This window comes from Aspergillus welwitschiae (assembly GCF_003344945.1).
Source record: "Aspergillus welwitschiae strain CBS 139.54b unplaced genomic scaffold BDQ94scaffold_13, whole genome shotgun sequence".
NCBI classification, from domain to species: Eukaryota; Fungi; Ascomycota; class Eurotiomycetes; order Eurotiales; family Aspergillaceae; genus Aspergillus; species Aspergillus welwitschiae.
In genome coordinates this window covers 105,156-119,028 of record NW_020798707.1, presented here as the reverse complement: position 1 = coordinate 119,028, position 13,873 = coordinate 105,156, and the positions used below count along the sequence as shown (strand labels likewise).

At 50.3% G+C, this 13,873-nt stretch overlaps 7 protein-coding genes across 7 annotated transcripts; 2 read left to right on the top strand and 5 right to left on the bottom strand.

Moving 5' to 3' along the window:
• Positions 1–37: 37 nt before the first annotated feature.
• Positions 38–1,991, bottom strand: BDQ94DRAFT_141957 (alpha/beta fold hydrolase). The gene is made up of 7 exons (XM_026765933.1): positions 1,810–1,991; positions 1,580–1,632; positions 1,374–1,481; positions 1,207–1,316; positions 804–1,134; positions 671–722; positions 38–592 (listed from the first exon to the last, which is right to left on the bottom strand). The coding sequence occupies exons 1-7, from the start codon at positions 1,886–1,888 to the stop codon at positions 315–317; spliced, it is 1,011 nt and encodes a 336-aa protein (XP_026627073.1). The 5' UTR covers positions 1,889–1,991; the 3' UTR covers positions 38–314.
• A 221-nt stretch (positions 1,992–2,212) lies between these two features.
• Positions 2,213–3,797, bottom strand: BDQ94DRAFT_141956 (pinin family protein). Its single transcript, XM_026765932.1, has 4 exons — positions 3,627–3,797; positions 3,093–3,540; positions 2,928–2,996; positions 2,213–2,854 (listed from the first exon to the last, which is right to left on the bottom strand). Exons 1-4 carry the CDS (start codon positions 3,635–3,637, stop codon positions 2,429–2,431), a joined length of 954 nt encoding a protein of 317 aa, XP_026627072.1. The 5' UTR covers positions 3,638–3,797; the 3' UTR covers positions 2,213–2,428.
• Positions 3,798–3,937: 140 nt separating this feature from the next.
• On the top strand, positions 3,938–4,639 carry BDQ94DRAFT_22365 (PHF5 family protein). The gene has a single exon (XM_026775263.1). The coding sequence runs from the start codon at positions 4,158–4,160 to the stop codon at positions 4,482–4,484; it is 327 nt and encodes a 108-aa protein (XP_026627071.1). The 5' UTR covers positions 3,938–4,157; the 3' UTR covers positions 4,485–4,639.
• Positions 4,630–6,222, bottom strand: BDQ94DRAFT_22354 (twinfilin). Its single transcript, XM_026775262.1, has 4 exons — positions 6,076–6,222; positions 5,296–5,933; positions 4,951–5,202; positions 4,630–4,892 (listed from the first exon to the last, which is right to left on the bottom strand). Exons 1-4 carry the CDS (start codon positions 6,092–6,094, stop codon positions 4,776–4,778), a joined length of 1,026 nt encoding a protein of 341 aa, XP_026627070.1. The 5' UTR covers positions 6,095–6,222; the 3' UTR covers positions 4,630–4,775.
• A 369-nt stretch (positions 6,223–6,591) lies between these two features.
• Positions 6,592–7,806, bottom strand: BDQ94DRAFT_169584 (putative succinate:fumarate antiporter (Acr1); the record flags this gene model as incomplete). The annotated part of the gene is made up of 5 exons (XM_026771328.1): positions 6,592–7,205; positions 7,274–7,472; positions 7,524–7,573; positions 7,637–7,684; positions 7,740–7,806. The coding sequence occupies 5 exons, from the start codon at positions 7,804–7,806 to the stop codon at positions 6,592–6,594; spliced, it is 978 nt and encodes a 325-aa protein (XP_026627069.1).
• Positions 7,807–10,367: 2,561 nt separating this feature from the next.
• Positions 10,368–11,974, top strand: BDQ94DRAFT_22320 (uncharacterized protein). Its single transcript, XM_026775261.1, has 2 exons — positions 10,368–11,256; positions 11,321–11,974. Exons 1-2 carry the CDS (start codon positions 10,505–10,507, stop codon positions 11,880–11,882), a joined length of 1,314 nt encoding a protein of 437 aa, XP_026627068.1. The 5' UTR covers positions 10,368–10,504; the 3' UTR covers positions 11,883–11,974.
• Positions 11,974–13,605, bottom strand: pex26. The gene is made up of 2 exons (XM_026775260.1): positions 12,987–13,605; positions 11,974–12,930 (listed from the first exon to the last, which is right to left on the bottom strand). Exons 1-2 carry the CDS (start codon positions 13,436–13,438, stop codon positions 12,066–12,068), a joined length of 1,317 nt encoding a protein of 438 aa, XP_026627067.1. The 5' UTR covers positions 13,439–13,605; the 3' UTR covers positions 11,974–12,065.
• Positions 13,606–13,873: the final 268 nt, after the last annotated feature.

Below are 13,873 nucleotides of genomic sequence, written 5' to 3'. Positions count from 1 at the left end.
CCCCGCGGCTCATTCAATCAACTCTTTAAATGCCCAACTCCATGCCATTTGTATAAAGGAACAGTAGTAGAGCAAAATACTCTGACTTTATCCTAGGACTAGCAAACCCAGATACCCATTTTCCAAAGCGTGATCCCTAACAGAAAGACAAAGCAATCCCGCCCAGCGGATAAATCCAAGATCCCAAAAGACACTCGCATCAGCCCAGCCCCAAGAGTACAACAATCAATCAATCAACATATGCGTACAAAAGAGTACACCTGGGTGTCAGATACCCATACAGAACACTCCCAACCACCTTCATACAACACCACTCACAACCTCGACATCCTCAAACTCTTAAACACCACCTCCTTCAGCCACCACGCAATGATCTCATTCACCTCCTCCGGTTCCTGCCACAGCGCCCAATGCGACGTATTCACCTGTTTATACGTCAAATGCGGGACGGTCCTCGTCATTCCTTTTCCTAGGTGCGGTGGCAACGCGGAGTCCTTCAGCGCTTGGATAAATAGTAACGGGGCTGTGATGCGTGCGTTCAAAATGGCAAGTTCTTCTTCGTAGTTGATCTCCCGTGTGCGGTACCAGTTTACTGTGTTTTTGTTAGTTGGATTTCAGTTCTTATCGCTGTGGCTTAGATGGGAATGGGGTAAAATAGGATAGGACATACACGGCCCCCGAAGCCCATTCCTCGAGAATTCAGTCGCGTAGTATTCCAGTTCCTGCATAATTATCCATATTAGCATTTACATCTCCCCCCCCCTTTTTCTTCTCAAAGAAACAAGTAAGTAAGGACAACTCACCACCTCACTCAACAAAGGCGACGGCCTAACAAGCTCCATCCGATCCAACAAAACCCCATACTCGGCATCAAACGCCACATCCCTATCATCCGTCCGACCGCCATACAGCGCCGACAAGAACTTCTCGATATCTTCCTTGCTGAAGATGACGTCTTCGAGATTTCCGCTCCGGAATTGCAGCTGGTACGCGAAATGTGGCGCGATGTTCTCTACCATGTCTTCTAGCGCGAGGTATTTTCGTGTCGGCGCTGCATACGGCACGCAGACTGTGAAGATGTGCGTTACGAGCTCCGGGTGCCAGAGCGCGACGCGATAGGCGAGGGCGGCGCCCCTATCCTGATATTCAGTTCTCGTGCTCGCTATGATATATAAAGGATGTAATTGGAAATAAGGGAGTGCCTACCAGTCATGTCCGCCGAGGATGATTTCGGGTGCTTGTAGTTGGGTTGCGAGTTCTTTGATGTCGTTGGCACAGCTTTTGTGCGAATATAGTTCTATTTCTTCGGGTGCGTCCTGTTTCTTCGTTAGAATTGATGTTTTTGTGGTTTTAGGGGTGATTATGGCACGTACTGTTCGGCCGTATCCTAGACAATCTGGAGCGACAACTCGCAGACCCATGGAAATCAACATGGGGATTTGGTAGCGCCATCCCATGGATAGGTCGGGGAAGCCATGGAGCTGTATATAGCAGATGATAGTTAGATGGTCTTGCTTGATTTAGATGACTTTTGCGATATGTATCGTCAATCACTCTTTATGGGGGTGGCATCACGCACGAGGAAGATTGTCGCCCGATAAACCCCCGATTCGGGCTCGCTGTAGAGGTAGCCTGCGATATATATCAGCGATCATGTATTACAGCTTCTAGTACAGTATCTAGATTTAGATGAATATATGTGGACAGCTGTGCTGCAAGATTATTATAACACTGCATGATTTGAGGAAATCAAGCCTGCAGGGAACCCGTCCTTTGAATTGCATCAGATGTGCTGCATCTCCTACATACCGTATGTCTTGCCATTGACGTTTGCCGAGCGGCGCTCGACCCTCGGGTCACCGGTTACATCGATCTTGTCCACGGTCATGACGGAACAACGTTGGATGGAAGCTGTGGTCTAGATATAATGTACAGACAAGGATGCCTACTGCAGAAAGATGATCAAAGGTGAAAGAAGAATCAAGCAAGATGCATGCTGCTATACCGACTTTCACAGGATCTATAAATGGTACCCTATGGAGACCCCCGCCAGCTGTCCGTCACGTGCAACCGGGGCTATTGATCGATTAATATAAGACTAACTACAGGAAATGAGGCGACGGAGTCATTGGGCACGAGTAATATGGCATTCCTGATACACATAACCTGTTTTCCTGGCAGTAGTTTTGCCCAGGTTGATTGATTGGAGACCGCCGAATTGTTTGTGTTCAGCCAGCCGAAAGGGGACTCGCCGGCCTTCCCGCCGAAATGCCTCGGCTCTTACTCGATGCAGACACTAACTAATGTACATAAGAAGGGAGAGCATAGACTTGCTTCCACCTCCAGTCGACATTGCAATTCGCTACTCAATATGATAATAGATGGTGGAATTAAATCAAAGAGAAAGAGACAGTCACCGCTCCTGCTGCTAGTAGATTACCGTATCTTCCTGATCCTCTTCCACTTCACCGCCATCATCGTCGTGTCGATGGATATCCGAGCGGTCATGGTCCATACTAGTAGATACGTTGCTGTCATTAGCAGGCGTGGTCTCGGCTTTCGCTTCTTCTGAACCTCCATCGGCTGTCGTCTCGGCTCCCAGCGTGACCGAAGACGCTTGAGCGACACTCTTGTTCTCCAGGGCGTCTGTTTCGGACACCGAGGCTGGTTCCTGAGTCTCTTCATGCCCTGACTCCTGTTTCTTCTCCTCCTGCTGCTTGCCATTTCCCTCCTCGGGGGACGAATAGCGTGCTTCAAACTCCGCCACTTCTCTCGCGACAGTAGCTTCCGCTTCTTTAATCTGGTCCTGTATTATATCCTCATCCTCCGCCCTTAGCTGCCACGGCTTGTAGTACTGCAGATAGAATAGTCAGGAACCCCCAAACGCAAGCTCCAACGCCACAAAACCATAAGGTTGGGAAACATACTAATACCGGCTCCGTCCTCGTCTTAAGGAAATGAGCCATCGCAATCATATTCGAGTGGCGCGTGCGCATCTGAGACATCCATCAGCGCCTGCACGACATAAAACGAGCAGCAACCAGAAACCCAGCAAATAATCGTCATCATCATTCCCGGGGGACGAAACTCACCGATTCCTCCTCGTAGAACCTCTGCTCCTTCTTCCGAATCGCCGCCCGTTCCTCCCGTCTCTTCTTCTTCAGCTCCCCATACTCCTCATCCTGCAACTTCAACTTATCCTGTTGTCGTCGCTCAATATCCGCACGTCGCTTTTGGGCCGCCGAGCTCGAGCTCTGCGAAAGCGTCCCCAGCAAAGCACCGAATAGTCGTTGGCCGCGTTTGCGCTCCTCATCCCGTCCTGCGCCACGTCGCGGTTTCCGCTCTGTTACATCCGGCGAGGACTGTTTGCGATCTGGAATAGACTGGGTGTCGTCGTGATGTTCTGTTTGTGAGCTAAGACGACGGCGTTTGTTCTCCGAGTCAGGGTCCGTAATTGACGATTGTCGCCGCTTTAGCCCTGCTTCTGGGGACGGGATTATAGTGTCTTGGTCGGGGAGGGCGACGGCCGACGCGAGAGTTCTGTATTGTCATGCAAATATCCCATGTTAGCAGGGATGTTTCTTGTATAGAAAGGTAGTCAGGGTAGGCGGCGAAATAATATATACCCTTCGGTCATATCTGGCAGGGAGGAGAGCTGTGAGAGGTGAGGAAAGAACTAAATAGTAAATAAGATTCAATCGAATGAAATCAAAAATGCTTTTGAATTAAAAGAGATGAAGGCTAGGTATCGAACAGCTCGAATCATAACATTCCGCGAACAACGAGACAGAAGTCACCGGGTATTCATTTGCAGCTTCTCTCAAACCTCGTTCGGTATCGCGATATGCCCGGCGCGGCGGGACTCCAACGGCCCGTGCACGGACCACTAGACCGCCCCGAAAGAGCGTTTCTTCCATTTCCAGTTCCATCTCCCTCTCTTCTCTGTGTCCCCCGACCCAGACTCTTCGATTGCCTTCCACTGTCTTGCTGCTGACATATCTCATTCTATTGCTACGAAGCGTCGACTGCTCGTAATACCTGCAGCTTTCTTTTAGCTAGCGAACTTCTCACTCCATATCTCGCGTTGCCCACCGTTCTTCAAGAGTCGTCGCGTCTCCCCCCACTTCAAGAGAAGCTCCTAATCTCATAAACCCACCATGTCTCGCCATCATCCCGATCTTGTCATGTGCCGCAAGCAGCCCGGCATCTCTATCGGCCGCTTGTGCGATAAGTGTGACGGCAAATGTCCCGTGTGCGACTCCTACGTGCGTCCCACGACCCTGGTCCGCATCTGCGACGAGTGCTCCTTCGGAAACTACCAGAACAAGTGCATCGTTTGTGGTGGAGAGGGTATCAGTGATGCCTTTTACTGCTTTGAGTGCACGCGACTCGAGAAGGATCGGGACGGCTGTCCGAAGATTATAAACCTGGGAAGTTCGAGGACAGATTTATTCTACCAAAAGAAAAGTTTTCGAAATCATTGATGCTGGCTGGGTGTTGTTTTTCTTGTTCGCCACGCGTTTGGGAACTCTTGGACGCGAACTTGCTGCTATCTGCATCGTATGCTCCTGGCCTTAGGGAGCTCTGCAGATTTATGGGGGTGGCTTGGGCGAATATAAACGGTTGTTGAGAATGAGACAGCTACACCTACGGAAGAGAGAGAAGAATGGTACCGGCGGTGTTTCGGTTCACAGGTGCCCGGGGCTATATACTATCGCGGATCATAGAGCGGGATATACAAGAAATTACGGGGTCATCCACCCACGCACGGAGATTTACCGACCCGGGCGTCTCGGTCTCGCAAATCCCCGGCTCGGTCCGTTGTCCTGTGGCGGGTGGACTTCTTCATGCAACCTTTCGCCCGTGATCTCGTCGGGCGATGACGCTTCAATCTGCATGCTGTGTTAGGGAGACTCTTCAATCAATCGAGCGTTTGCAACCAGCTCTTACCTTCTTTGAAATCTTCAAGCCCTGGTCGCCAGCCATAGTGATTGCATACATTCGGGAACTGGCGTACAGCATACGCTCCTTGATCGAGGAACCCGAGGGGCAGGTATAGATGAAGATCACCACGTCGGAGTCGGGGTAGTGGTAAAGTGTGTACCGGGGAGAGGACGAAGGGATGTGTGACTGGACGGAGTTCGCATCCACCCCGGACTCAGCGGCAGCAACCTTGATCGCCTCCGTCGGGACATCGATGGCCTGTATTTAGAAAAGCGAAGTTAGAGCAATCCCAAGTGAAAGATACATACCAAAATGCGTTGGGTCGGAAAATCGTAAAGAGAAGACACGTACCAGCTGAACCAGCCCACCCTGCTGTAACCCTTCAAGGGCCTGCTTAACCTCATCATCGACGTTCATCTTGACGGACGCACCACCGAATGGATTCGCCCTGTTGAACGTGCCACCAATACCAATATCTCTGCTCGGGGTGCCGCTGCGAGCCTCCTCTTCGGCTCTCCGCACAGCCTCCAATTCCCGCTCCTTCTCGCCCATCAAATCCTCTCGTCGGAAACCGCCTGCGGTACCCTTCTTCTCTGCATCCCGCTCCTTCCATGCCTCCTCGCCAATAACCTCATCTTCATCCGTAGCGAAGATGGTCGAAGCGAACTTCTCCGTGCCTAGTTCCCTAGCCAAGGTGGCGCGGGTTGCGGCGAAGAGAGTCTTGGCGCGCACGCCAGCATTGGAGGGAATGTAGGTCAAAGCCACGAGAGAGGATGAACCACCCTCAGGACGACGAATGAGGAGGTAAAGGGGAGTCTTGGGTTCAAGGACGGACGAGAGCTGGGAAAGAGACGGGTAGAAAGCGTTCGGAGAGGCGAAAGGAACCGGGGAAAGGGGCGACAGGCTTTCCGACTTGATTGTTACGGGAAGGCAGAAAATGGATTCGTCGGAGACGAAGTTCCTGAAGGCTTCGTGAAGCTCATCAGAGACTATTGCGTATAGTTAGCAAAGAATGCTGGGACGAGCGTAACTTGGGTTGTAAGGTGGCATGTCCGAGGGGATCGGTTGCGGGATGTCGTAATCGCCAGGAACAAGGGGAAGAAGAGAGGAATGAGATTGGTAGATATGTACCTGAGATTCCTGACTGCATCGTGAATAAAGGTCCAGCAGTAGCTCCTGACCGTTTCAGATTATGCAACTTATCGGCCGGTCTACTTCCTGCAGTCGAGGGGTTTATCTGGAAGGTTGTTTCGGGGAAGACAAGACGGAGGGGAAGGGCAGAAGCGGTGTGTCTTGTTCCTAGCGGGGCTCAGCTAATGCCCCGGGCGATCGGCCCCTTCTTATCTACGTGGGAAGGTTTGTATTTACTACTACTCTATACTACGCCCTCTGAATTCAATTGACTTCTCTGAATGATTTGTTTGACTCTATCCAAGAAAGTAGGTATGCTAACATAGGAAATGAACTGGGAAAACAGGTATAATATATACAACCCACTCCGTGTGGATCTCGCCTGGCGGCTCTCCAAGGCCCCCAAACATATAAACAGGAGAATACTGATAACTCAGTGATCGAAAACGCCACCATGCTCATGGTATCAAATGCTTTCGAGAACATACAGCGGCCATGCCCTTCCAGTGGAGCCACCTACTCTTCATAGTTTCCACCGACGAAGGCCCATCCGGAGTTCTCCAGCTTGCCCTTCAGGAACTCATACACGGTGAAAGTGACAGCCTGACCAGGTGCGACTCTCATCACACGGGGCGTGATACCCTTGTAGAAGGCACGAGCACCCTCTTGCTTGAACATGTCCTTCGCGATGACCATGATACGAGACACCGCTGATTGACCGGGCTCAGCACGGGTCTTCTGCAATCTCGTCTTGATCGTGTCGATCGGGGCATTGGAGAAAGGTCCGACAGCACCAGAAAACAGACCGATAAAAGTTGTCTGGTAGGAAGGCAGCTGTGTGTTGCTGTACTCCGGCTGAACCCTTTGGAGGAAAGCCTTCAATTCGGTGTAGGCTGTGAAGTTGGCCGCTTGGTTGGTTCCTTGCCGAAGGGCAGTCAGAGAGACACCGCGGTACAGGGTGCTGAAACCCTCTTCCTTAATCACGGTGAAAAGCGCATGTGGTGCACTGCGGTACTTGGGGGTATCGAGAGGGTCCGCCAAACTGTGATGTTGTGCTTGCAAACGAATCTTAACAACCTCCATGGGATTGACCACTGCCACGGCTTCGGTCACACCAGCAGCAAGACCAGCTAAATAAAAAGAGCCTTGTTAGCCTCCCCATGCATGACTGGACGCGGTTCAAGGATACGTGACTTACCCAAGAAGGTGGCTTTGCTGGTCACAGCACCAGTCTCCTTATCGGCAAGCATTTGCTTGTAAGATTCGTAGGAGGTGAACCGGATGGCCATCTTCGGGATGATACCACCAAGGACGGCACCCAGTCCCTTGTACAGACCCATGGCAGTCTCCTTCTTCACGATCTCAACACCGGTGGCTACGAACCCGCGGGGTTTTACCTAGCGAACTGTTAGTTGTGACTCAATGCTTTGCATATGGGTCTCACTTACACCCGGTGCCCGGGCACGCCGGGAGAGCTGCATCCGAACTTTGATGGTGTCTGGCATATATCGTCAGCGCGATCCTCACTCAAGACAGCCAATTGACCCATTTTTATACATACCTAGAGGGTGACACACGAGCGCTTCCATCATACCAGCACCACCACCAGCTGAGTCACAAGTTAGCACCGTACTCAATCAATGCGCCGAGAGGGAATTGCTTACCGATGAGGTTCACAGCTGGGGAGGCTGGCTTCTTGCCATTGCGGCCTTGTACAGTCTTTGCGGACATTGTGCACAGTTTCTAGTTTTGCAAAGACGTTGTTTTCTCTGTCAATTGGTAGCAAGCTCTTCTGCAAGAGCTATAGCCGACAGCGCAGTGGAACGAGTTTCCAGGCGATCGCGTGCAGCGAGAGTCCTTTGACAAAAGGGGGGGGAAAGAGGAGAGAAAGATCAAGAGTGAATCGCCAGCGATCCGGATTCCAGGGATCTTTATTTTTTTTTAATTAAAAGAAAGGACGGGGACGATCTCGGAGGTTCACAGGAAGGCCCAAAAATACGGGGAGATACGGAAGTATAACTACGTCCCTCGGCTCTACCCACCCAGGGTATTTAAATCGGCGATTGAGGGAGTCACTTGATTAGCGGTTTAGCTGGAAGATCCCAAACATTCGCAAGGCCGTTCTCGGCAATGAGGATCCCAGACGGGCTCGGCTCCAGTGGCGGCTTTTGCTGTCGCTTTGGATTGATTTTAGCCCAGGCGTACCGGGCGTGGAGGGAGCTATGACGGGGAAGCGGAGGAAGCTTCTCTGGACGAGCGGAAGCAATGCCGCCGTCTTCGCACAGTAGACCAACAACCGAACGCCCTTGAGAATCAGCTTGGACAGGGTCAACGGAAGGAAAAGAAACTAGTCAACTGATTGGATTATGGTCTCTCCACGATTTACAATTTCCTAAACGTGGGGGATCCTTATCACTTATACCCTTACGGCTGCCATATCCCCGGTGGTGGTTAAAGCTGCTTGTGTCTACTGAAACTTTTTCTACCTCACCCCGAGGCATCGGAAGCTGCACAGGTCACTCCGACTAACGGCGCGCAGATTGGCACTTCCAGTCCTTGTGGCCCCAAGGTGGCGTGGCCAAAAGTGAATGAGCTCAAGGGGCCAGTGTGCCAATGGTAAGCCGGAACCAGAGATCATGGTTCCCAAATGTCAGGTAAGACCAGGCTCTTCACATGCTGGAGAGTTCCCTCATGGCTTGGGGAATCCAGTATTTTGTCGTCATCTGCCAGTCGTAAGCAGCAGTAGCTACTTACATACATACATCGAAAGCCTTAGCTTGTGACATGCCCTTTACCACCGAGACAAGACCGTGACCTGAAGTGTGGGGGATGGAAAGTTGGTGCACCAGTCCAGTCCTATAATCCACGGGTATTTCCGGGCCAAGCCTGGGGTCGTTCTTCAGCCGAGGTCCTTTCTCCGTCCGTCGGTGCCGACAAGTGTTATAGCAAGGAAATGTTCATCCTGCGAGGAATGGGGATAATGATTAGTGTCTGAATATGATAACAGGGAAAACAAAAGAAATATGCCTCTAATCCTGTGACCCCCTGGGATTTTACCCTTTCCAGCTAGTATTTTACCTTTGTGTTGCTTCTTCCTTGCAAGTCACGGGGTATGCATGTCCCTCTCTCCTGAAGGTTTACCCCACGGTTCATGATTTACCCACGCCCCCGGAGGTCATTCTTCCGAGCACCACATAACAATATTATTAAGAGAAACAACTTGGTTATGAAATAACATAGGAATCTTAAAATGCGAGGAGAAATATAGTCTTGGTAGTTTTATGTCCCAAAACAGCCAAAATTATATTGTCAAAAATAAAAAATCAAACAAGGAAAAGAAAAGAGGGGATAAACTGATAAGATAAAAGAAAAAAGAAGGGAAAGCGATCGATCCCCCAGATCTTCACATGTCAAAGTATAAGTGGACGGTAGTTACTACTTTGTTAGTTTTAGTTAACATATGATTTCTGCTAATTTGATTATTCATCTTATTTACTTACTTTAATGCAGAATATTCTCGTGATGTGTACTTAGCTGTATAGTATTTTGTTATAATCCCTATGTTGTTCTGCTACTTCAGTCATATCCAATATCTTGTGCCTAGATGATGGTGGTGTGGGCTCGTCCCTCGGAGAGAGATTGTACGTGCAGTATCGGAGTAGAAAGGGCATGGTTACATAGTGGTACACTTCGTGTATATGACTGTAGGGACATGGAATCCATTATTCTCCGATGAAGTCTTGAACATGGATTGTACGGAGTAGGAGTGCGCGGGAAATAGTGTGCTATACTACTTTAGATCTATAGGACTGGGACAAGTTAGTAATCTATCGCGGATGTACTCCGGTAGAACCTCTGACGGACTTATAATAACATCTACAGCAGGTTGTATAGATCGGTTGGCTTGCTAGCAGTAGTTATGAGGCGAATAGTGTGACTGGCAAACTGTGGAAACCTTTGCCAAGGATGAACCGATATCTTTAATCCCAATAAGCCTGTGGAAAACCCCACTATGCTTCGACACTGATCACCTTCGCTAGATAGTCTAGATGTTGTGTTCCCTCATAATAATCACAAATTAAAATAACTACTAGCTGTATACATTCATTCGATCTTACTCTATCTTATAGGCTACGCTGCACCGCACTATTGATTGTGGTCTAAACTCCGGATCGCGTCAAGCAACCGATAAAATGGACAATCGTTCAGCCTATCAGTTTATCAGCCCCAGCTCGGACCTGATCCGAGTGTCTTTTTTTACCCTTCTTTTTCGCATTCCACCACGCGACAATGTTGGTATGTACAATTCTGGATTATCTTTCTCATTTTGGAGAATAGAGATCGCTTTCCTAACGTTGAAGCCAAGACATGAAAATTTCCTATTTTCGACAACCAGTCCATATGAGCTGAACACCTAGCGAAAAAAGATATGTCTATACCCAACCATGACCCCACATCCACCAGGGGCATAACACAAACCTTCAAAACCATCGCCCTCTTCATCCTCCACCAATGGCTCCTCATCGGCATCGGAGTCGCCTGCGTCTTGGCCTACTATTTCCCCAACGTCGCCAAGAGCGGCGGCATCATCCGCTCCGAATATAGCATTCTCTACGGCGCAATGGCCCTCATTTTCTTGATCTCCGGTCTCAGCGTGCCTCGAGAAAAGCTCATTATTCACCTCCTCAACTGGCGACTGCATGTTCTTGTCCAGGGTCTATCGTTCCTCGTCATACCAGCCTTTATCCTCGCTATCGTGCATATCATCTTAGCCGGTGATCCAGACGAACATATTGATCGCGCCTTGCTGGCCGGGTATATCTTCCTGGCCTGTATTCCTACCACTATTGCTTCGAATGTCGTCATGACTCGCTCGGCGGGCGGTGATGATGCCGCCGCGCTGGTGGAGGTCATTATTGCGAATTTCCTGGGCCCGTTCATCACCGCTGGGTGGACGGTTACTTTGCTTCCGAAGTCGTCGGAGTTTGATGTCTGGAGGTCGGGGGATGGGGATCTCTCTGATATGTACCGCGATGTGTTTAAGCAGTTGGGTCTGGCGGTCTTGTTGCCGTTGGTGGTGGGTCAGTTGATACGCTGGGTCTGGCCGGATATCGTGGGCAAAGTGTTGGCTAAGTATCGCATTGCGAAGATTAGCACCGCGTGCTTGATTCTGTTGGTTTGGTGAGTTGTTTGACATGGACCCGTATACTTGTTGAGACAGCGAAACTTACATGAATGGGTATAGGTCAACCTTCTCTTCTTGCTTCGCGACAGGAGCGCTCCAGACTCTTTCCGCTTCTAGTATTGTCTTCGTGGTTCTGTTCAATATTGCGCTGTATATGTTCCTTACGGCTGTTTGCTTCTATTGTTCTCGCCCGCCGAGGATCATCTCTGGTGCGTCGTTTACGGTGAAAGGGAAGACATTTTATCCCTTCCAGCAGATGAATCCTCAGGAGACTATTGCCGTGTGTTTCTGTGGTCCGGCGAAGAGTACTGCACTGGGTATTCCGCTGCTTTATGCCATGTGGGGTCCGTTGAGTCTGTATATCAAGTCGAAGACGTCGGTGCCTGTGCTGCTGTATACCACGGAGCAGATTTGTGTGGCGCATTTCTTTGTGCATATGTTCAAGTGGTGGCATCGGCGGGTTGAGAGGAAGAGTGCCAGCGTAAGTGATGTGGAGTGTGATGGAGAGGGAAATGCAACTGAAAATGAGGAGAAGTTGGACGGTCCAGGGTCTGATGGGAGGAATCTGGATAATCAGAGCAAAGGGGCAGATGTGAGTTTGTCCCAGGAGCATAATAATTAATCGTAATACAGGATAGACAAGCATTCAGCACATAGAGTTTACAATAGAAATGGAATCGTATATAACATAAAGGCAACCTGCGTGCCGCAATCACGCAGTTGATAAACAGGGGAAATGGAAAGCCCCAGTTGATATCTGAAGAATCATATAGACAAGGGAAAAGAGTGCAGAATTTATTGCTCATCAAATGTAGCTCACTTTCACTCCCATCCCAACCGTCCCCTTGATTTTCTGCCAACCGGAGCCTGTTATCCTCCGGATGCGCTCCCGCACGTCTTGTCGGCTTAATGCGGCTATAATGCCGAGCATAAACAGAAGCGTCCGCGCGAATGATAGTGGGTTGCCTGCAATGCTCTTGCTGACGTATCGCAGGATATTGCGCACCACGTTGACCAGTGCTCGTGATTGCTTAGCCCGCGCTTCGGGCTTCTCAGTCTTCTTGATGTTCTTGGAGCCAGGGGGCGAAAAGGCCGTCCGACCTGCGGAGGTACCTGGTTTACTGGATTGCTTCTCTGCAAACTTCCCTTTGCCCTTCATGCTGCCATTGGGATAGGTCTTCTCAATCCCGTAATCCACCTCACTGCTGCTGCGTCCATGTCCTTTCTGTGCACGCTCAGCAGCCTCAGCTTCCTCTGCCCTGCGACGTTCTGCCTCTCGAGCTTGTCTTTCTAGCTCGGCATCCTTCTCCCGCTGGAGGGCAGCGGCGCGCAGCTCCCCTTGCTGTTTCTCTTCCTTCAGGCCTTCTAGCGTCTGCAGAAATAACTCCTTCCGGTCCTCATCGAGGACTTCGCTCAGGTTGATGAATTCCTGCGCATACTCCCATTCTTCGTTTGCGGGAAGAACATGTAGGGTGAACAGCTCGATTATCTTGACCCTAGCAGCTAGATCTTTCGGGGTATCGGTACCACCGTTTGCACGTGGTGTAGATGAGCCACTAGTCAGATGGTCTGAAATATCCAGATTAGGTTGTCCGTATGACGAAAGGTACGTCTCAAGTCGTTGTTGGTTGAGCTTTTGTGAAGGCGAATGTTTCAACAAGAGAGTTGCCCTGCAAAAGAAGGCCTTTGTCAGTAAAGCAATTAACAACCCGGCGTGGTGACTAACAGGTTATGGACGACTTCTGCATCCACTGATCCCTCCAAACCTCTATACCCCGTCCGTACAACGGTCTCCCAGATCTCACCATCGCGAACAGTGGTCGAGATGGCCTTCCATTCTTTTTGTCCAAACAATTTCTTTCCCTCCTCAGGGCCCAATTCGATGATTTGGCTCAAGAGTGTAATGTAGAGATTCCACACTTTGATCCGCCAGGTCGGCTGGGCTGAAGCAACGGGCGCGACAGAATCATCGCCATTGACGAGCTGCTCGTCGGATCCCCTGACCACTGTGATCGCAGGCTCAAGGGCTGAAAGTGCTTCTTGTAACCGTAGTGTTAGATAGAGATTTGACGCCTTCTTATATGTTTTTGAGCAAAGTTTGGAGGGAGACAATGAGGATGTGGACGAGGAGAGGAGTTGCGACTGGGACGCCGACATGTAGGAGCCATCGTCGGCCATTGTTCACCGCCAGCGGAAAATGCGACGGATCGGAAAGAGGAATCAAAGAAGGGAAATCGAATGGAACGTGCGCGGCTATCAATAAATGCAGAAAATGCACGAGGGATAGAGGGATGCGATCGGATTGAGCTCTGGGTGGTTGGGACGGTAGAGGGAACAGAGTGACACTAAGTTGGGCTAAGTACAATGCTTGGACTGGAGGAGTTTCAGCATCACCTCGGCTCATGCGTTTCGCTGGCCGAGAGTCTGGGGTCTGATGTCACGGGACGCCGCTGTCGGAAACTCCCCAAAATAGACACTCCACGCCTGAGGCGCCCAGGCACAGCTCCAGTCGCGGGAATCCAGTGACGATCTTCCCCTCTCCATCATTCATCCATTCATGACTTCTTGAATTCATCGCTTTCGGCTTGGCTGTTTCTTCTCTGGCAATGCAAT